The 22,365-nt window shown below is 49.5% G+C and overlaps 1 protein-coding gene across 1 annotated transcript in view; it reads right to left on the reverse strand.

The window, feature by feature from the left end:
* TMEM120B (transmembrane protein 120B) overlaps positions 1-20,705 on the reverse strand; it is a 28,225-nt gene extending 7,520 nt beyond the window's left edge. The window contains exons 1-5 of the mRNA XM_081893435.1: positions 20,551-20,705; positions 6,505-6,623; positions 4,785-4,901; positions 3,642-3,701; positions 2,067-2,162 (exon numbers count right to left, since the gene is read on the reverse strand). Of these exons, the coding sequence (XP_081749561.1) occupies positions 2,067-2,162; positions 3,642-3,701; positions 4,785-4,901; positions 6,505-6,623; positions 20,551-20,619 (461 nt within the window). The 5' untranslated portion in view covers positions 20,620-20,705. The remainder of the gene's footprint in view (positions 1-2,066; positions 2,163-3,641; positions 3,702-4,784; positions 4,902-6,504; positions 6,624-20,550) is intronic.
* Between the last annotated feature and the right edge of the window lie 1,660 nt (positions 20,706-22,365).

The raw sequence follows: 22,365 nt of genomic DNA on the forward strand, positions 1-22,365 counted from the left end.
GTGCTGAGTGTTGTTATGAGACCCCTGTTCTCCTCACAGAGCTCCAATTCCCAGTTCCCCAGGAAGAGAGCTGGTCTGTTAAACCACTCTAAGAAGCTCTGCAAGGGGAATGAGGAACAAACTAACTCCCAGGATTCCCAGACAACGCCATGCCTGTTTAATGTGTAGGGTGCTGCTTTGAATTTACAGAGCAGAAAGGGCCCAATTTCACAAATGAAGGGAATCCCTACTGTAAACAATACGCAAGCAAAGAGACGTCACAGTGCTGTTTTCCAATATGGCTGAACCAAATCTGCTCTCTAAAATTGTCCCACAGTCGCTGTGTTAAGGGTCTTCCCAGGAGTGTGAGGCCCACTTTTGGCACACACCCCTCACCAAGGTTTGAAGGAAGAGGGCAAAGCAGAGCCACGTAGTTTAAGGGACTCCACTTAGGAACTCGCTGACACAAAGCTCCCAGGCAGGCAGACAAGTTTGCAAATGCAGCGCTAATTCCATCCGAGGGAAAGGCCTTTGGGCCAGAGGAGATGCCCATGATCCAATTTGCAGAGGCGCCTCAGGACTAATTCAGCGAAAGGATTCCATTAGATCTCGATAAATCCAATCAACTGGAAAAGCCATACTGGTGGCGGTGAGCCTCGAAGTCAGCGGAAAGCATCACAGCAATGGCCAAGTTTGCACGACGAGACAGGCAACTACGAACTTTTGACAACCTCACTGTGGGGCAATCAATTTCAAATTGCTTTCTGGGAATATGGGGACCCTCAACATTTTGCCAGGATTTCTGGTAGAACGGGTGGCAAAGTAGCCTTGCAGGAAAAGGCATTTTGACACCACCAATCTTGTAGTTAAAGGAAGAAGATGCTTGATAACACATCCATTTACCCACTTGGCAGCTAATTTTAAAGAACTATTTTAGCCCACTCATTCCCCCTGAAGACTGGAAATAGAGGGAGAGTGACATTAAAACAGTACCTCCTGTGCACAAGAGGGAGATATTTGTTCACTCAGGGGAACCCCAAGGTAAGAACAACTACAGAAACGCTTTGGAAGAAGAGGAAAAACAATTCTAAGGTAGAAACCACGAAGACAACCCAATGAGAGCCACGCATGGTCAGCAGCCACAACATGCTGAACGACAAGGGGAGGGGGAAAACAGTGGGAAACCAGACAGGATGGGAAAGGGAGAGTCCTGGAGGACACAGCAGGCTGACTGGGCAATCCTAGGCATGTCTGCTCAGAACTTAAGTCCCAGCGAGTTCAATGGGGCTTATACTCAGGTTAAAAGGGTGCAGAACTGTAGTGAGAGCCAGTGTGGTGTAGTGGTTAAGAGCGGTAGTCTCGTAATCTGGGGAACCGGGTTCGCGTCTCCACTCCTCCACATGCAGCTGCTGGGTGACCTTGGGCTAGTCACACTTTTCTGAAGTCTCTCAGCCTCACCTCACAGAGTGTTTGTTGTGGGGGAGGAAGGGAAAGGAGAATGTGAGCCGCTTTGAGACTCCTGAATGGGAGTGAAAGGCGGGATATAAAATCCAAACTCTTCTTCTTCTTCCTTACAAGCTCTCTACAGAAGTAATCCACACTGTGATGTTCTGTTGCAGGTCTCAGCACAATGTTTCCCTGGTATCTATCTACGCTTGCTGGAAAACAGTTCTCTAAGCTCCCAGGCAAACACCTTTCTCTGATCCTTTTAACTGGAGAGGCTGTCAGGGATTGAACCTGTGACCTTCCACAGGCTCCACCACGGACCTATGGCCATCCCCCTTACGATCAGCGGGCAGCTCCTAGATCTCACAAGCCCGACCAGTGTCACATATGAACCCAGTGTGCACCTAGAACATTTGCAAAGTATTATAGGGGAAGTGTCTCTCCAGCGACAGAGAACTTTTGTGTATGTAGGGAGGAAATCTGCACCAGGACTGGATTAACTTGCAGAAGCAGCAGTCAACAAATGATGCTTTTTGTTCACATTAAGTGGAGTCCAGATTTGCTTGCAAGCAGAAACACTTCAAATCCACTCCATGGTAAAAACGGATAATGTTGCTCAGCAAACAAAGATGAAGTCTTACCGGTAATGAAGAACGAATCGGCAAGCTACTGCTCCAAGGAATAAGATTATTGTCAAGTACAGTTTGAATTTTTCATACTCGTCTTTGTAGGCAAACCTGGAGCAAAAGGATTAAATCAGGGAATAATAATAGTAATAATTTTATTATTTATACCCCACCTGTCTGGCCTGCTTTCCCAGCCATTCTGTGCGGCTTCCAACATATATAAAAACATAGTAAAACATCAAGCACTAAAAACTTCCTAATGCAGGACTGCCTTCAGATTTCTTCTGAAAGTTGTATAGCTACTTATCTCCTTGACATCTGAAGGCATTCCACAGGGCGGGCGGGTGCCACTGTCGAGAAGGCCCTCTGCCTGGTTCCCTGTAACTTCACTTCTCACAGTGAGGAAAATGCCAGAAGGCCCTCAGAACTGGAGCTCAGTGTCCGGGTTGAACAATGGGAGTGGAGACGCTCCTTCATGTATACTGGGCCAAGGCCATTGATCTGGTTCACACATAATGCTAAACCGTGAATTATGAAGTGATGTTTTCTAATAGCACGGCTTAACATTATATTCAAACTCTACCCAGCAATTTAACTGTGGTTGCTAACAAGCCACAATTTAGTGCTACAGTTTGTTGTTGGCTTACAAATCTTGGTTTGCTTTAACTAGGGCTGAGCACTGCATGAGAACTCTTCTCCCCTTCTTAACCATGGTTTATTTGCCTACCTGACACCAGATTCTCACCAAACGCAGGAGGCAACAGCAGCCGAGGGGAAACCATGGTTTGTTTGATCAACTATGGGACAACTTATGGCTTCACCAAACTAGGGCTTAAACAAATCAAACCAGAGCTTGAATCTTTTTCTGTCACGAGTCAGGGGCTAGATTCAATGTGTGCTGAATTTTGGCTGCAAAGGAAGAATCGAGAGCATGCTCCTGGTTCTTCCTTTGAAGCTGCAACTTGAAATTTTCCACAAGCAACATCACACAACATCAGATACAGGAAAGATGGGGGTAGCTTGCCCCAAATGGATGATTGGTCTAGTCAAGCCTGCAGGCCAGAACTTCCCGACCAGGAGGAGCAAAGCAGTTGTGAGCTCCTATCTGGGAGCCCAAACGCATTTACAGGGTCTTGCGGAGCCATAGGGCAACATTCTTTCTGTTATGCGCTTGTGATGCTCCTGATGGCATTGGGACAGTTATGCGTTCAACACTCTCTGCACCTGCAAAGGCTTTGAGGCAGATTTGCTGCTTCATTTCCACCCAGCGCATGTCCTGTAGTTTCCTGTTGAAATCCTGTAACTTTTTACACCACAAATGTTCTGAGGATTTTGTTGTTGCACTATAGCACGAGAGCCCCCCACACCCAGCAAGACAGCAATAATGCAGGAGCATTGGGGAAAGACTGCAGAATGGTAAGTGGATGGCCCAGTATAAACGCACCACTCCAACACCGTCACTGCGTGGTGTGACACGTGGCAGAATAAAGTGGCAAAACAAAACAAAAAACCCAGTCTGGAAGTGCCCATAATTTGGTTCACCGTGTCACACAAAGCAGCTCCGAGAGTCATAGAAGAGAAACAACTTACTTGGCCTGATTGCTTAGAAGAGTGACATTCACGTTCCCCAGCACGAGATTTAAGTACAAACTGCAAGGAAAAGGGCAAAACACATCAGGCCTTCACAGGGGTAACTCTTTTTTCATTTGTTGGTTGTCGTTTCTGCCCCAGATCACCCATTTCAGCTGCATTTGTAGCAAGGCATGAGCTGAACAAAAGACTCCGCCGGAATCTTATCGCCAGATGTTCAGATGACAGCTTCCTCTGCTTTTGCCACAACGTGCAGAGGTCACAAATCCCTCTCCGTGAGACCTTCTCAAACTGTAGTCAGCACAAGCTCAGCGGCAACCCTATACACTTACCTGGATGTAAGCCCCACTGAACTCAATGGGGACTACTTCCAAGTAGACATTTATAAATGTCACTGTCCATCAGTTAGCCTAACAGACTTAACTTTGCAATCCTGATTCAAAATTCTGTCACTTCTGGGGGTCTTTTGTGTAAATAACAGGTAAGTAGCTCTTGACCTCAATTACGCCTGTTTTACTGCTGCTTCTGCTGGGGCTGATGTGCTGGCCTTATGATTTCATTACTGTTGAATTTTGTTTTATCTTTCTTAGAGGTGGCTAACCTGCAGCCATTCAGATGTGGCCGGATTATAATTCATGTTGCACAGATATCATGTTACGCAGTGACATTTGTTTTGCATGCTCTGAGTGGCCGTGTGGCCCTTTTGGCAAAAGGCAGTATATAAATTTAATAACTAAAACAAACCAATCTCTGCAGTCCTGGCCCAGATTTAAATTTCTCGTCTGCTCAGGGCGGGGGAAAGAAAAGACTCCCCCTCCTCTCTGTCACTGGACCTTTCTCCTCCTCTGCTAATAATAGATTCCCAGGATTGTTCTCCAGAGGTATCACCTCACCAAGATTAACGCTGGAAACTATGTGCGTGAGTGTGACACGCGGCCGGCATTCAGCTTCTGAGCCAGGCATTCCCAGGCAAACGTTTCACTCTGTGCCAAGAGGCCGGCAGGTCAGCCCCTGAGCGCGTGCAGAGTGGATTCCAACAATGAGTCACATGCTTCCATCTCTTTAAGAAAAGCATGTCTCTTCGTGTCCTTAAGAGACCAGGCTTCACACAAGAGGGCATGTCGGTTTTACAGAAGCACCTACCCGTTCTTCTTTGGCAAATAGGCTTCCATGTCGAAGAAAACATTTTGCCGCTCTTTGATCTGGCTACCGATTTGCTGTATGAGCTCCGCTTCCTCCAGGCTGCAATCACGCTTGCATCTGCAAAGTGCCAGGGACAGAGAAGATGGACACAAATCCAGATAGTTGAAAACAGATGACCAAGGAGCCAAATAGCTGAAAGACTGGCCCCTTCCCCTCTTGGGTGTGAAGAGCAGCAGAGGGGGCCTCCCGGTAGCCCCACTGCCCTCAGGGGACTCGGGGGGAGAAATGCTATGGATGACATTCTCTGTGTCAGCCCCTAAATTGTGGAGCGCTCTCCACACAGCAGTGCATTATGCCCAGCACCCCCAGGAACCCTCACTATGCAGGTTTCGTAGTACTCTGAAGATGCTCCCCTTTACCCCAGCCATTCAAAGTGTTGGTGCTGACCTTTAAAGCCCTAAATGGCCTCGGTCCAGTATACCTGAAGGAGCATCTCCACCTCCATCGTTCTGCCTGGACACTGAGGTCTAGTACCAAGGGCTTTCTGCCGGTTCCCTCGCTGAGAGAAGCCAAGTTACAGGGAACCAGGCAGAGGGCCTTCTTGGTAGTGGCACCTGCCCTGTGGAATGCCCTCCCACCAGATGTCAAAGAGAAGAACAACTACCAGGGAAGCTTTTAATGTTTGATGCATTACTGTATTTTAATATTTTTTTGGAAGCCGCCCAGAGTGGCTGGAGAAGCCAAGCCAGATGGGCGGGGTATAAATAAATTGTTGTTGTTGTTGTTGTTGTTAATTTTTAATGCATTTACATTCCACCTTTCCTCCAAGGAGCTCAAGGCAGTGTACACAACTCTCCCCCACCTCAATCGAGCCCCACAACAACCCTGTGAGGTAGGTTAGGTTGAGGGTTGGTGACTGGCCCAAGGTTACTGGCAGCTTCATGTCCGAGCGGGAACTGGAGTTCGGGTCTCTCAGGCCCTAATCCGGCACTCTAACCCAGCCTTCCTCAACCTTGGGTTCCCTGGGCGTTGTGGGACTACAGTTCCCATCGTCCCTGAGCACTAGGCCCTGCTAGCTAGAGAGATGATGGGAGTTGTAGCTCGACAACATCTGGGGATGCAACATTGAAAAAGTGTGCTCTAAACATGACACCACACTGGCCCTGGACATCTGGGATGAATATTTTTAGGGCCCAATCCTATTTTTGAGATTGTACAGTGGTACCTTGGGTTAAGAACTTAATTCGTTCTGGAGGTCCATTCTTAACCTGAAACTGTTCTTAACCTGAGGTACCACTTTAGCTAATGGGGCCTGCCGCTGCACCGCAGTCGCACAATTTCTGTTCTCATCCTGAAGCAAAGTTCTTAACCTGATTTTCGGGTTAGCGGAGTCTGTAACCTGAGGTCCCACTGTAATTGATTTTAAACTGTTTTTTCATGTTGTATTAAAAATGGTTGCAACTTGGCCTGGGACCGGGGGGGGGGGGGGCGCTAATAAAGCAAAACAGCAGCAGCAGTTGCCTGACATCACAGTAACACTGGCCAAGGGATGGGTGGATTCTTGCGTCCACCTGGCAAGGCGACTGTGGTTTGGCGACAGAATAATCTTACGTCCTTCCAGCAACCTCATCCCACTTTGGGGATGAGCAAGCAGGTCAGAAAAGCTTCCAGTTAAAGCAGAGAATCGTTCAGGTGCCCAAGTGTTGTGCTTTTCCGTTACCTTTGGAAGCTGTTCTGCAAGTCTTTCAGCCCCCGCTTCTGCTTCTGTATGGAGCTGCTGCAGGTGGCCTGCAAGCTGTTCAGTTCCTCTAGCTTCTGTTTGTAGACTTTGTGAGTTTCCTACAACAGATAAGCGAAAAGGATGCATTAAGTGGCAGGAAATTAAACACGGGACAATACGCAAACAGAACACCCACGTGCAGCTGAAAGAAGAAGAAGAAGAGAAGAGTTTGGATTTGATATCCCGCCTTTCACTCCCTTTAAGGAGTCTCAAAGCGGCTAACATTCTCCTTTCCCTTCCTCCCCCACAACAAACACTCTGTGAGGTAAGTGAGGCTGAGAGACTTCAGAGAAGTGTGTCTGGCCCAAGGTCACCCAGCAGCTGCAGGTGGAGGAGCAGGGAATCGAACCCGGTTCACCAGATTACGAGACTACCGCTCTTAACCACTACACCACACTGGTTATGTAGTTTCTTCCACAGGAAGGGGAAAGTTCCACATTAAATCGCCTGGAAAGGCCTCGGAAGGTGCCATGCGCTAAGACCACTGAGTGCATTGTCCCTAAACTGACATTATTGTCTCCAAGGCTTCAGGAGACTGAACCTGTGACTTTCTGCTTGCAAAGCAGTGCTTCACCTGTGAATGATGACACTCCCAGGCCTGCAACACAACACAGAGCTAACTATAGCACTGACCACATGCGTACTTTGGTGGGTCACGTCACTTAATGCATCTTATTTATTTAATATTAACCTGCCATTTAGGACCAAGCATCCGTAAGAAGCATTATGAATTAAAGTGTTAAAGCAGTGTTAAAGACAAAGACAAAACAGTGCACCCCACTTTTTAAAAAAGCAATAAATTTAGAAACAGAGCCAGCCAGAACCCTAAAGCAGGTTAATGGCGGAGGGGAGGGGCACTGCAGAGTTCATTTAAAGTGCTTACGTCCTGCCTTCTCCCTCTCCTGCACCCAAAAAGCTGTCCCAGGACAACTCACAAACAATGCAGCAGCACAATCAAATCCAAAAGCAGCAGATGAAAAAGCAGCAGCAGTGGAAGGACAGAAGCACAAAGTTGAAGATTAAAATTTCACATTTAAAGCATCGGGGAAAATAAGGTCAAAATGTCATCCAGGTCAGCCAACCTGGGGAAAGCCACACACAAAGAGGAATACTGTCTCTATTTTTGTGCAGCTGGAAAGCTCCCCAGAGGAGCTCATAGGACGAGGCAGAACTCACCTAATGGAGGGGTAGGATCTGGGCTGCCTCATCTGACAACTGCTGCCCAGGCAGCCGCTCCATTGGAAAGCCTGGGCCCATGTCAGCTCTTGCGATGGAGGGCGGCGTCAGAATGACAGCTATCATTATTATTAATTACCCACCCTACACCCTCATATCCCAGTTAAAATGCAACGTCAAAAGCAGGTTAAAACAACCTGCAATCACAAAAGTAAGGTGGGTACTGGAAATATACAGCTCAGGTGACAAAAGCCACAGTAAAGAGGTGTGTCTTCATTCCACACTAAAAGCTCTATAATGAAGATGTGAGGTGCACCTCTGCGGGGAGAGTCACAGCTTAGGGGCCGCCACAGAAAAGGCCCTCTCCTGCCCGCCCCCGATTCAGAGAGAGGTGGAGCAACCAAGAGGATCCCCTCCCATCGATCTGAACACCTGAGTGGGACTGAAAGAGGGTGGCCTTTCAGATATTAGGGGTTGTTGTGAACCGCCCTGTGATCTTCAGATGGAGAATGCTATACAAATTTAATTAAAAATAATTCAGCATGATCAGCTGCGTTCATGCGCCAACTACCCCCACAGACGCTGCCCTTCGTAATTGTTTGTAGCTACAGCTGTGGTTTGATGGCAACGGCCAACACAAAGGCCAGTGCGAGCCTTGAGCCCGTTCCTCCATCAAAGTGGATTTTGAGCAGCTACTGTAGATGAATATGGATTATGGAAGACGGCTAGCTTTCCCAAAATGCCAAATAGGACACAAATGTCCTCCTCACCCGCCACCCCTCAAAAATCCCCAGAAAGCCCCCGTGGATCCACTCTAAGCCGCTTTCCCCCTTTGCTCGGCCAGCACCTCTGACCCCATTCCAACTTAGCCCTAATCCCACACGGCACCCACCATCTGTTCCTTTGCAGCAGCTGGTGAAGCAGCCCCTCCAGGACAACTTCGCGCCAAGAGAGGCCGTGACCACATGAATAAATGAATAAATAGCTAAATGAATAGGAAGATGTGTCCAATGACTTTAGGAGACTTTTTTTTTTAAGCCCCCTATTCAATGCTCATTGAAAGAGTTTCTCCACGTGAAGCAGGGATGGGGAACATGTGGCTGCCCAGATGTTCTTGGATTCCACATCAGCCTCAGTCAGTGTGATCCTAATGGGAGCTGGAGTCCAGAGGGCCTCAGGCTCCCCATCTCTGCTTCAAAGGTACCTTAGATCTTTGGGAAGTGGGTGTGCAAGCAAAAGGAACTGTGCCATCCCGTTACACCAGCATCCTCAATACACCTCATGCAAGGAGGCAGTGTGGCAGCTGGAGGGCTGGACCAGGACGTGGGAGGCCAGGAACTGAATCCCCACTTGGCCGTGAATGGGCTTTCAAGATTGCAGTGTATCGCCAGTCCAACATTGTGGTTTGGCAATATACCACAATGTTGAAACAAGTTGCATTGGCCCCAGCCTGTAAGGTGCCAGGTGAAGCTTTCACCCCCGTGCCTCGCAGGCCAAGGCCAATGCAGTTGGCCCCGGCCCACTGCTCAACTGGGGGTTAGGAAAGCTCCTGCCCCCCCCCCAGCTAAGCAAGCCCACCGGCTCCCCAAGACGGAGGGTGCCCTGCAATGGAGCTGACAGACTCCGTCTGCCTTCTTCAGCATGTAGTCTAAAAAGAGCTGGAGCCCCAAACTTGGGAAACACTGAACTAGATGGAGAGGAATGTAGAAAGCCGCCTTGTTATACAGAGTCAGACCATTTGCTCATCTAGCTCAGTGCTGCCTACACAGACTGGCAGCAGCTCCCCAGAATTCCACACTGGGGACATTCCCAGTCCTACCTGGAGAACTGAACCTGGGGCCTTCCGAATGAAAGACAATCGAAAACTCTGCAGATCTCCCTCTTATCACTCCCTGGGAAAGGGGTGGTCAGGGTTGTTAAGCACTTCCAACACAGACAGGACCCTGATGAAGGGGCTAGTCAAGAGGCAAAGCACCTGCTGTGGGTGCAGAAGGACTCAAGTCCAATCGCCAGAACCTTCTGGTGGGGTTGGGAATATCCTGCCTAAAAGTGTGCAGTGCCACCGCTGCCAGTCAGTGCACGCAACACTGGGCTAAATGGGCCAATGATGAGCTTGACTCTCATTTTTTCAAAACAGGCCCTACCTTTGAGCGGAATCCCACTAAAAACAACCAGAGGGGCGTAATAAAGAACAGCATGCCACCCCCTTGCCCAGTACCCATTCAGTTCAACAGAACAGGAAATGAAATTAGGAAGGCACAAGCCAGTTACTTAATAAAAGGCCTATTAAACATTAACTAAAACCCTTTTACTTTTGCAGACAGCACTTTTGATGCTTGCAGTTGCAATAAAACCAACTTGCTGATAAAAAAGGAGAGGGGGGGGAGTGAAAGACCATTTCAAGTAAGCTGAACCCAGATCCAGTTCAGCTGCTTAACCAAGACTGAACTCCTTCACCACGCAAAGTGGATCAGTTGAACAGATCAAATCCACACCAGCACCCCTCGAACGAACCAAAATGAAGGTTTGATTGCAAAGTTTTATTTGCATGTTATTGAAAGGTCAAGCACTCCAGAGCGACTGTCCTCATTGAGGTGGATAAATGACTGGGGGCGATGCTGGGGAAGGCGTCGTCTTCCAAAGGGCAAGCTCATTCCAAGGGTTTAGCTGCAAGGCAACGTGGAATTTCCTGCAGACGCTGTAACTCTGCCTGCCAAAGACGGCCGCCCTTGCTTACGCAGCAGATTTGGAGGCACAGAAGGCGGCACTGCCAGGACCAGGGCTTAGGGGGGCCTTGCCAATATTGGGGGCCCCTGCCCACCATCTTAAAATTCCGGCAGTGCTAAGTTGGGCTCTGGCACAAGGAGGGGCATTTCAAAATGGTGGGTGGTGCACACAGCAGGGCACAAGCTGTGGGGGGACTCATCACCGGGCATCCACTGAGGGTGTCTGCAGTTGGCTGCTGGTGCCAGCCCTGCTCCCAAGTAAAACTGAGCGAGTGACAAGAGAAGACCAGAATTTGTGGCATGCATTGTGTTGAGAGTTATACTCAGGGGTCGGCAAAGCTTACCGGGCAAGGGGCGGATCACTCCCGCGGAGATTCTCCGTGGGCCGGGCCGGCGCAGCGTGGCGCCAGAAATTGCATCTGTGCATGTCCGCAGTGCCAGAAATTGCACCTGCGCAGAAGCGATTTTCAGTGTCTCGGCATGCGCTAGACACGATTTCTGGCACCGCAGACACGTGCAGACATAATTTCCAGCATGCGCAGAAGCGATTTCTGGAGCCGCTAAACCAGCGCAGCGCAGCGCAGGGACTCACTGAGTGAGCAGCTTGGTTTGGGGGCGGCTCATGGGCCTGTTAAGCAACCCTCCTCAGCCGCTTCCGGCCCATGGGCCTTAGGTTGCCAAACTCTGGTTATACTCCTGCCTGCTCAGCGTCAACTCCCTCCTAGAATTCTGTCTCATTGTACTAGTTTTTAGCCCTGTGATGCAGAAATACCTTGGCTAGAAATTGCCGAATAGTGAGTGGTACCTCGGGTTACAGATGCTTCAGGTTATAGACTTTACTAATCCAGAAATAGTACCTCGAGTTAAGAAGTTTACCTCAGGATGAGAACAGAAATCGCACGGCAGCGGAAGGCCCCATTAGCTAAAGTGGTACCTCAGGTTAAGAACAGTTTCAGGTTAAGAACGGACCTCCGGAATGAATTAACCCGAGGTACCACTGTACTGGCCCCGTGTACAGGGCTATCGCTGCACTCTTAGTATGCACAAGTCTGGTCTGTTGCCCTGGCTGAAAAGTTAATTTGTCACAGCCAGAGGCAAATCAAACACTTTGTCTTTTTATGCAGTATGGCTACCACTTATTTCCCTGATGTGCCACAAAGACCAAATGAAAAGGCCAGCTCAAACACATGGAAACTTGTGGAGAGATCTACTGGATTAAGGACTAAAATTATCATTGTTTTTCACAGATACAAGGCGATCTATTGCAATTCTCTTGACAGAAGGAACTATCAGCTGCTTTTGTTTTGGTTTGCAGTTTATGTTTACTTGTTGTCACATAGGTTTGTTACAAGCTGTGATAATAAAATAAAAACAAAAGTAGAGAAAGTCTTTCCTAGCATGGAAATTCTAGAAAATTTCCCAAATGCGATATTTGTTTTATGCCACACCCTCCCATGGAAGCCATGTTGTGACTGGCGCCCACAGCACTCTCCCAAAATTTGAGATGTGCCCACTGGTTGAAAAGGGTTTGTGACCCCCCCAACATATGTTCTTAAATACCCAGAGAAAGACTCTATACAGCAGCTCAAAATTCTCTTCCAAGTGATGCTTTACTTATTTATATTCATAATAATAATAATATACATGATTTGGAAGCCAGGACATTAGCAGGTCAAAGTATGTTGCAGAAGTACCACCCCTCCCCATATTAGTAATTTAAAATACTTCATTATCTACAGCAAGAAAAATATATGTACTATACATGTACATATGTAGCCATATGCATATTTTTTTCATTGACAGAGTTCATAAATATTCTTTTTAAAAAACAGAAATGAAGGGAAACGTTGAAATTAAAACAAAAACATGACATTTTCAAAAATAGCGTGTCTCATTCCTTTCGGTAAAGGACCCCTGACCATTAGGTTCAGTCGCAGACGACTCTGGGGTTGTGGCACTCATCTCACTTTACTGGCTGAGGGAGCCGGCGTACAGCTTCTGGGTCATGTGGCCAGCATGACTAAGCCGCTTCTGGTGAACCAGAGCAGCGTATGCAAATGTCATTTACTTTCCTGCCGGAGCAGTACCTATTTATCTACTTGCACTTCGTGCTTTCGAACTGCTATGTTGGCAGGAGCAGGGACCAAGCAACCCATTGCTCATCCCATCGCAGGAATTCAAACCATTGACCTTCCGGTTGGCAAGCCCTAGGCTCTGTGGTTTAGACCACAGCACCACCCATGTCCCATTCTTTTCAGTACTACAGGGCTAACAGGAAGAATCTTCCTGGTTTAGAATCTTTAACTAAATTAAACCCCTGTTGTTAATGGTTTTGGAACTCTGGGAAATGATTGGAAATCCTGTTTTCAATCAGATAGGCAGGAAGGTAAGGAGGAAGATAAAATTCAAGAGCCAGGAAAGAAGGGAGACATAGGGGAGAAAGGTTGTCTGTATCTGAAAGTAATTAGGCATTTTGACGCCCACATCAGTGAGCGTCAAAAGAGTTCCGTGCGCAAGCCAATCAGTGCAATCAGTTTTTGCCGCACCTACAGGGCACTCATTTGCCCACATCCACCACCTGTCTTACATAACTACGCTGGGCTCCTTCAAGAGGAAAGGCAGGATACAACAAATTTCAACAAATAAAAGCAAGTACTCAGGGCACCATGGAGGAAGAGGGAAAATCACGGGGCTGTTCACCAGCCCTAAAGAACTAAGCTTCTTCTCCTATGGTCCACCAGGCAAGGGACTCTTTGTACAAGTTACGTCCAAAGCAGTTATCTTTAAAACCCTTAGCAGAGTAGCACCATCTATCTCTGCATGAGCCTGTCCACACTAAATGCTAAGCCATGGTTTGTTTAGCCTCAATATGGTTTGTTCAAACAGGTATACCCAGGCCAGTGAACCAACCATGGTTTGATATCTGCCAACAAACCGTTACGTGAAACCATGGTTAGTTGTTGGCTTACAAACCACAGCTTGCCTTAACTATGGTTTGGCATTGTGGCAGAACCCAACAGCCTTGCTTTGCCATGGTTTCCTTGCCCAGCCGCAATTTAGATGCTCGCCAACGACAGAGAGACACAGCAAGAGAAGCCAGAAAAGAAACCAAGCCTTTGTTGGTTTCAACATAGCCACCAAGGTCATTCAAAGTGCAGTAGGAGGCAACTGGAAAGACGTCCTGCTCAGTGGTGGCCCCCCTGTTTATGAAACACTGTCCTCCAGGGGGGCTTACATTGATAGCCTTCAGACACCTAGCAAAACCCTTTTTATTTTCTCAGTCTTGATTGCAAATTTCAGTCCAATCGTGACTAGTTTTATCCTGATACTTTGATCTGCTGCTTTGTATCTGTAGTGCTTTTATTTATTTACTTTCCTACATTTCAGTCCTTTCTTCCTGCACGGAACCCAGTGGATCCATGTGCTTCTCAGATGGTCTCCCATCCAGGAACTGACCAGACCGAGACCTGATTAGCTCCAGCAAGGCAGCAGCTTCATGCGCCTTCTGACTGTATCTCTCCCTTTAGTCTGCTATATAAGCTACCCTGGTTAAGTTCTGTTTCAAGGGCAGGGTTAAAAATACATTCTACTTACAAGGTACAAGTAAGAATCCTGCGTCAGCATAACTCAAAGCCCACTATCACAAGGATGTTACAACTTGTATAAAACACAATGACATGGATTTGCTTTGATTTTTCAACAATTTATGTTGCTTCTACTTACCGCAGGGTAAGGGGCACAGAGCTCAACAACCACACACACACACACCTGCAAAGAGGGGCACCCTGTGACTCACACACAAAATCACCTGAGTGGGTTTCACTTCACAAGCACAAAACCTTGGCAGGGAAAGCAGAGGCAGAAGAAACGTGATCAGTGGCCTCAAAAGAAAGTTCCCTGACAGATGGAGGTGGGGCACATGGCCGAAATTGATCCACAAGAGAAATAACTGGCAAAGGGAAAGGGCAACAGCAGCTGAGCAGCTTTGCCAGGAGCCTGCTAATGTTTAAGGTGCCTAACCGTGTGGATCTGCTCTCCTGGGTCTCAGAGCTGTTTTGAAAAACAAGCATGTTCCGATGCAGGCAGAGGCAAAACAACTCCAGTGCAGCGAAGAGTCATGGGACACATCATGTGCCCTGCTTGGAACCATAATGGACATGAGTGCATGTGCTGCGATTTTGCAGAAGGATGTAAAGCCATAGAATACAGCCAGTTCTTATCTGGGACACCCAAGATGCAGGGACAGATGAATGAAAGGACTTCATAATGTGGTGCTTAGTGAAATGATGGAATTCGCTTCCACAAAAGGCAGGGATGGCCACCAACTTAAAGGTAAAGGTAAAGGGACCCCTGACCATTAGGTCCAGTCGTGGCCGACTCTGAGGTTGCGGCGCTCATCTCGCTTTACTGGCCGAAGGAGCCGGCGTACAGCTTCCAGGTCATGTGGCCAGCATGACTAAGCCACTTCTGGCAAACCAGAGCAGCGCACAGAAACGCCGTTTACCTTCCCTCCGGAGCGGTACCTATTCATCTACTTGCACTTTGATGTGCTTTCGAACTGCTAGGTTGGCAGGAGCTGGGAACGAGCAACGGGAGCTCACCCTGTGGCAGGGATTCGAACCGCCGACGTTCTGATTGGCATGTCCTAGGCTCTGTGATTTAACCCACAGCGCCACCCACGTCCCTGGCCACCAACTTGGGTGGCTTTAAAAGCAGACTAGACACATTTATAGAGGATAGGCCTATCAACAGCTTCTTGCCGCAATGGCTATGTTCTAGCTACACCATCACAGGCAGTACAGCCTCTCAGCACCAACTGCTGGATCACAAGTGGGGACAGAGCTGCTGTTCCACTCTGGTCCTCCTTGCTGGTTTCCCACAGGCCTTTGGTTGGCCACTGTGAGGTAAGGAAGCTGAGCTAGATGAGTCATTGCGCTGACCCAGCAGGCTCTTCTTGTGTTCCTAGTCCTTATGATTATGTGCTTCAAACCACACAAGCCAAGAATGGGGGCTTGTAGCCTTCTGTAGGTTCCTGGACCTCCATCACCCCTGGGCCCTGTCTATTGACTGTGCTGATTACAGCTGGTGAGAGATGAAAGGTCAAAAGCATACGGAGGGCACCACCTTGGCCACCCCTGCCCTGCAGTCCCTATGACAGCCTTGCAAACCTGGAGTAACACTAATGCTGGTTTGAAACTGCAGGTCAGGGGAAAGGGGAGCTGTGTCTACAATTGGCTCACAATCAAACCAAAGCATTCAAAATCTAGACAGAGATGTCATAGCGGTGTTTGTCATGCCAACCACTACAGGTTTCCCAAACGTCTGTAATTTATTTATTTGCACTTAACACTAGGTATCTGATAGGCTGTTAGCTTTGACAAACAGAACGCCCTCTCAGGTTCCACCAACAGCTCCATTCTCGAGGGTCTTGACCTACTCTTCCAACATCCTGCAAATGGTTATATTGCAAATGTTAATAAGTAAGGAAATCTGTGACTGGATCACCTCACCCTGTGCCAATCACATCTTCAGTGGGAACTCAACTGAGCCGCCCTCAACACATCAGTGAGGTCCTACAGGTTTCTCTCCCTTGCCTGTGGGACTCTCTGCAAGGTACAGCCCTTCTTCCCAGCCTCCTCAAATGCTCTTGCCCGACTGGAATCGTGATAAATCTATGACGTTGTTCTTGGCATCTGTCTGACTCGAGAGGCAATGAAGCGCACCTCCAGGGGTGAAGCCAAACAGCTGTGATAGCAGCACCAAAATTACTTCTCTGGGGCACAAGCCTGGGCAGGGAGCTGACTAGACAACAAGGCCCCCTCCTCAGCCTCACTGATGTGGTCCAAAGAAAAGCAGGGTAATATGTTTGGCACCAGGAGTTGCTGGAAGGAGTGCCATCCATCCACTCCAGATTTGTGTAGGGTTTACTCCTTCGCCTTGGCTTCTCCCAAAAGCATCCCACAAGGTAGCAGAGGTTGTATATATAAAGGTAACGTTTACATCCGTTGCTCCACTCACGTTTGCCTCTGGCCCAAGGCTGCCCTAGAAGGAATGTGAGTTTGGGGCTTGTTGCTATTGCAATAAGCAATATTCTCCAAACCTGGTAAAGAGGAATATTGAGCGAGGCAGAGCTGTTAGAAGGCAGCCCCCCCCCCCTCCGGGCATCCCTGCCAAGTGAAGCAAAGCAGGCAAAAGCAATAAGCCTTTTCTGTGGTGGCACCTGCTTCCTTCCCAGGGGACCTGCCTGGCACCCACTCGGCTTCACTTTTGGTGCCAGGTCTTTTTCTTCTCCCAGATGTTTACATGGTTTTCAAGGCAGTTTCTCAGCACCTGCTGAATCAAACCACCAGCTGGGTTTTACTGTCTATCGTTTTCCAGCACGTCCTTCTGAAGTACAGTCATACCTTGGCTTACAGCCGCTCCAGGTTGCGTTTTTTCGGGTTACGCACCCACCAAAACCTGGAAGTACCGGAACGGGTTACTTCCAGCTTTCGGCGGTCACACATGCACAGAAGCGCTAAACCGCAACCCATGCGTGCGCAGACGCGCCACTGCGGGTTGCAAATGCTGCGGGTTGCAAACGTGCATCCCACACGGATCACGTTCGCAACCCGAGCGTCCACTGTACAGGGTTCACTGCTATTATTCTTTCGCTGGCAGCTGCCTTGGGGAACAGTTTTGGATCATACTGTTTTGTGGGTTCTATCACCAGATAGTTACGTGGCCCTGGAATATACCTGTTGGGAGTCGTTTGACCACTATTTCAGATCCCGGTTTAACCCAAACATACGTTATGGCTTTTACTTCTAATTTTTAAAGCCCTTTTGGTGTACAGTGATGGCACTAGCGAGACGCCCTAGAGGTAAGGAAGCAACTCAGTCATGGGTCCTGAAAGCGCTTTCTACACTAATAGAAAAGCTTTAGGTTAAGACATTTGTAGACCAATTGAATCTTTTCTATGCTATGAGATAGACTACAGAGAAAGAAAAGAGGGAGAGCAATTGTGGGCTGTTTCACCACCACCCACCTAGGAGAGCAGGTGCATAATCTGCTGTTGGCACTGGCAACTGCAGCCTCGCAGCAAACCAGCCTCTCCTCCTGCCCCCATTGCCAAGCCCCTCCCTCTCTCACCACCCAAAGCATTGGCTAAAACAACCTGCACAACTCTGGCACCCTCCAATTCCCACCAGTCCCAGCCAGCATGGCCAGTGGCGAGGGAAGATGGGAGTCGAAGTCCGATGAGATCAGCCCCCCACCACTGACCTAAAGGAAGCCTTGCAGAAAGGACACAGGAGGAGGATATGGGGTGGCTCCTCTTTCTCCCTCAGAGACAAGCCAGTTCCTTGTCCTTAGGCGGATGGATCTGCCCCATCTCCACCTCCTTGGAGAGACAGGCGGACTCGGGGAAAGAGCCTCTGTCCCTTCTGGAAACTAAGCATAAATACAGACCTCTGAAATAAAGAATCTTTTCGCCATTTACTCTTCAGCCTCTGCTCCCTGCACTTGAATTTTAGACCACAAAAACCTTGGGGCAGCCCCTTCTTCGTATTTTATTTATCTACCCAACAAATATTATATACCTTACTCGATTCAAGTCCTATAAGGGATTTGCAAAGAAAAAAAAAAGAGAAAATATTCATTTAAAGAGGCGGGGGAGAGAGGTGCAAACATTTAAAAGAAATTAAAGCAATTTAAAAAAAATATGTAAAATTGAGTCTGCAACTTTAAAGCAATTGTGTTGAATAAAATTAGATGGTGAAGCATCACATACCACTGACAGTTCCAAAAACAGTCACCATGAATAATGGCTGTTTAAATCTGTCTCTGTTGCTGCTCAAGAGCACAACCGCTGTGACCCCTCTAGTCTACCTCCTGCCCAATGCAGGCAATGAAGTGTCTCCAACTGAGGCCTGGCCAGCCTCTGCCTGAAGACCCTTCAGCCCCAGGGAGCCCCACCCTCCTCTAAGGAACAATGCCTCCTTGATCAGGGGCCAGCAAACTTTTTCAGCAGGGGCGCAGGTCCACTGTCTCTCAGACCTTGGGGGGGGGGCTGGACTAAATTTTAAGGGGGGAAATGAACGAATTCCTATGCCCCACAAATAACTCAGAGATGCATTTTAAATAAAAGGACACATTCTACTCATGTAAAACACACACTGATTCCCAGGCCGTCTGCGGGCCGGATTTAGAAGGCGATGGGGCCAGATCCGTCCCCCTGGGCCTTAGTGTGCATAGCCATGTCCTTGATGAACTGCTCTCACTCTCAAGATGTTTCTCACAATGTTCAAACAAAATCTTCCCTCTTGTAACTTCTGCCTATCAGATCCAATTCTGTCCTCTGGAGCAACAGAGAACGAGACTTTGCCTTCTTGTCTGTGGATCTGATAGCCCCTCCTCCGCCCTTCAGTCATCTTTTCTCTGGGCTAAACACCTCTGGCTGGTTCTACCTGCCCTCACAGGACGCGGGTGGTGCTGTGGTCTAAACCACTGAGCCTTGGGTTGCTGATCAGAAGGTTGGTGGTTCAAATCCCTGCGACAGGGTGAGCTCCGGTTGCTCAGTCCCTGCTCCTGTCCACCTAGCAGTTCGAAAGCACGTCAAAGTGCAAGTAGATAAATAGGTACCGCTCTGGTGGGAAGGTAAACGGTGTTTCCGTGCGCTGCTCTGGTTCGCCAGAAGTGGCTTCGTCATGCTGGCCACACGACCTGGAAGCTGTCTGTGGACAAACGCCGGCTCCCTTGGCCAGTAAAGCAAGATGAGCGCTGCCACCCCCGAGTCGGCCACGACTGGGCTTAATGGTCAGGGGTCCCTTTACCTTTACCTGCCCTCACAGCAGCTGCTTTCCAGGTCAATGACCATCTTTGCTGCTCTCTGAACCTGCTCCAGTTTGCCTGCCCCTAAATGGCAACAAGATCCCAAGTACATCTGAAGTTGCCTTCAGTTGCACCAACACTGACTGGCAGCAACTCTCCAGGGACTCAGGGAGGGGACATTCCCAAAAATAGGCTGAAATTGGGGCCTTCCGCATGTAGGGAAGATGGTCTATCACTATGGCCCATTTTCCTAGGGGGGAAATTACTTCTTCCCCTGACTTGGAAGTGGTGGCTGTACAAATGTGTAAAATCTCCAGGGGGCGGGGAGGAATGGCAATGGAAAGGCTTCTTCCTCTCCCCCGTGCAAAAATGCCAGTGTTTTTCTTGCAGCTCCCCAAGGAAAAAAACAAAACAAAACAGAGCATCGCAGAAGAGTAAGGCGGTGCCGCCAGAAAGGAAGTATTGCAGTTTATGAAAGGATCCCTGAGATGCATCAGCAGAGGTGGGGGGGCGGAGTTACCCCCTCCCTCCCATTCCTTTGCAAGGTCCCCGAAGGTGCTGGGGCGACCACCCTGGGGTTCCCCGCAAAGCTACCACATTGGAAAGGACTCTGGGACGCCAAGGCCCCTTTCCGACCGCAGCGCGCGGTGGCTGCTCGAGGCCACCAGCACCACCCCGGGCCCCCTAACCTCTTGCTCCTCCGCCCCCGCCAGTTTGCTTTGCTTAAAGCGCGCAACCCGAAAGCACCGCTCGCTTCCCCGCAGCCACCAGCGGCCCCTCCCCGCCGATCTGGCCCCGAGAACCTCCGGGACTGCCAGCTGCAGCCAGCGCCGGGAGGGGGGCTGGCATTGCAAAGGGCGCCCTTCCCGGGGGAACCCCGGAACCCTGCGGGCTCCCCGAGCAGGAAAAAGAAGCGTATCCCTCGCGCAGCAAGGAAATCCTACGAAAGACCTCTGCACCCAGACAGCGCAGAAGGAGCCTATTTGAATGACAGCACGGCAGGCGCGCCGGGGGGTCATGTCGCCGAACCCGGCACTGGCTTGCCTTTGCCTTGCACCGGGGGACTGCGGCGCGGAGCGGCCCCGCGGGAAGCCCTCGCCCGGCCCTGATGGCGCCCGGTTACGCAGGGGCGGAGACGGCGCCCCTTCTGCCGCCGCACCGGAGGAGGGGCTCCAAACTGCTCGGCGAGGCTTCCCCGGGGATTACGCAGCAGCGGAGATCGCCGCGAAAGAGCAGCGGGAGGAACAGCCCCCAAAGAACGCGCCCGCCTTACCTGGAGCTGCTGGAATTCCTCCTCCAGGGCTTGCCACTCCGCGCGGCACTTCTGCAGGGGCTGCGCCATGGCGCCCGGCCCAGCGCGCTCCTCCTCCCGCTGCTCCTCCTGCTGCTGCCGCCCGGGCGAGCGAGCGACGAAGCCGAGCGAGATCCGCCCCCCCCCTCGGGTCCCGGTCCCACGTGCGCGCCTGACGTCACCGGGGCCGGAATCCGCCTCCGGCTTCACCCGCGCGCGCTCCCTCCCGAGGAGCCTCGGCGAGGCGCTGGGCAGGCGGCCCCCGCGGGAAGCCGGCAGCTACGGCGGCGCCTCGGGCCGAGACCCGACCGGGCAGAGGCGGCCCCCCTCCCGGGCCATTTGCAGGCGCCGCAGACGGGAGCGCATCGATCCCCGCCGGTTGCGCGCGCGCGCGCGCCCTGCCTGCTCTGGCCATCGCCTGCTCGCTTCCCATTGGACGAAGCCAAGCCTGGCCTCTTCGCAGGCTCCGCCCCCCAAAAAAATCTCGCCCTCCCCCGCCCAGCGGCGCTTTCAGTTAACCCGTTCTTGCCCGGCTGCGCCCGACTCAGAAATGCCTGAGGAGCGCAGCAGCCCCTGGCGGGCTGTGGCGGGATCGTGACGCCTCCTGGGGCAGCTTGCCTGCCTGCCTGCCGGTTTGGGCCACCCCCTCTCAGACCCCGCAGACAGCCGGCGAGGCCTTGTTGGTGGTGGCACCGCCTGGCGCTGCCCTTTTGTTGGTGACCCGCGACGGGGGTGTTTGCACAATGCCCTGCCTAGTGAGCTCCATCTGCCTCCCTGGCTGCTGACTTTCAGGAGGAATTTTGAAACATTCCTGTTTACTCAGGCTTTTGGTGGCAGAAAGGAGGAAGCATCGTTCCTGGCAGACTTGAGGTCGCTGGTGGAGAATGTCTTGAACTGTTTTTAATACCCTCTCTTTGCCATGTCTTCCACCCTGAAGGGTAAAATGTAAATCATGTAAATTATATATACACACACATTTATTTATAAATGGCAGTGACGTCATGTTATTACAGTAATCCTTAAGGTATTTTTTGTACATGACGTCAGTGGCAGGCCTTGAGTGACTTCTGTGGTATGATGGATAATTATAAGAGAATATAATATTGATTAAAATTAACAAAAGAAAAGGAAAATAAATAGTACACTAGATAGATTAAATGGTAGGTGCATGATGGGGTGGCAGGAAGCCATTAGAAACACAAGAATAACGTATTGTGATGTGATGTAACAAATATTACAATTTTCTTTCCTCTGGATAACCCTTTTGTTTGTTATTTCTTTTTAATCTCAATAGATCAATTAAAAGTACAGTATTTATAAATGGCAGGGGAAGCAAAGCAACCTGCAAAATTAGCATGACTGTATTTACTGTATATGGATTTATTATTATTATTTGTTAGATAATTTTTATCTTGCCATTCTAGTGAAAATAGGAAGCCACGGTAGAATATATATTAAGCAGCTTCTGTGTGCCTAGTCCTATGTAGAGCATAAGAGGAAAGTTCCCTGCCTCCAAGAGCTGAGGACCTATGAAAATCTGGCATAATAGCAAACAAGCTTTCAAGTTCTCCAGGACTCTTTTTTTCAGACCAAACCTATAAAAACTTCTAATATTTACATAGCATTTTTTTAACTGTTCAAAGGGTTTCACATACACAATCTGTTGCAATGTTTACAGAGGTGTCAGTATTAAAATATTCATTTTGAAGATGGAGAAGTTTAGTCCACGTGGCAGAGCAGAGGCAAGATGCAAACTTGGATTTTCCTGATTTGCAACTCAGGGAAAGAACTGCATGT

This window comes from Podarcis melisellensis, assembly GCF_964234715.1.
Source record: "Podarcis melisellensis genome assembly, chromosome: 16".
NCBI lineage: Eukaryota > Metazoa > Chordata > Lepidosauria > Squamata > Lacertidae > Podarcis > Podarcis melisellensis.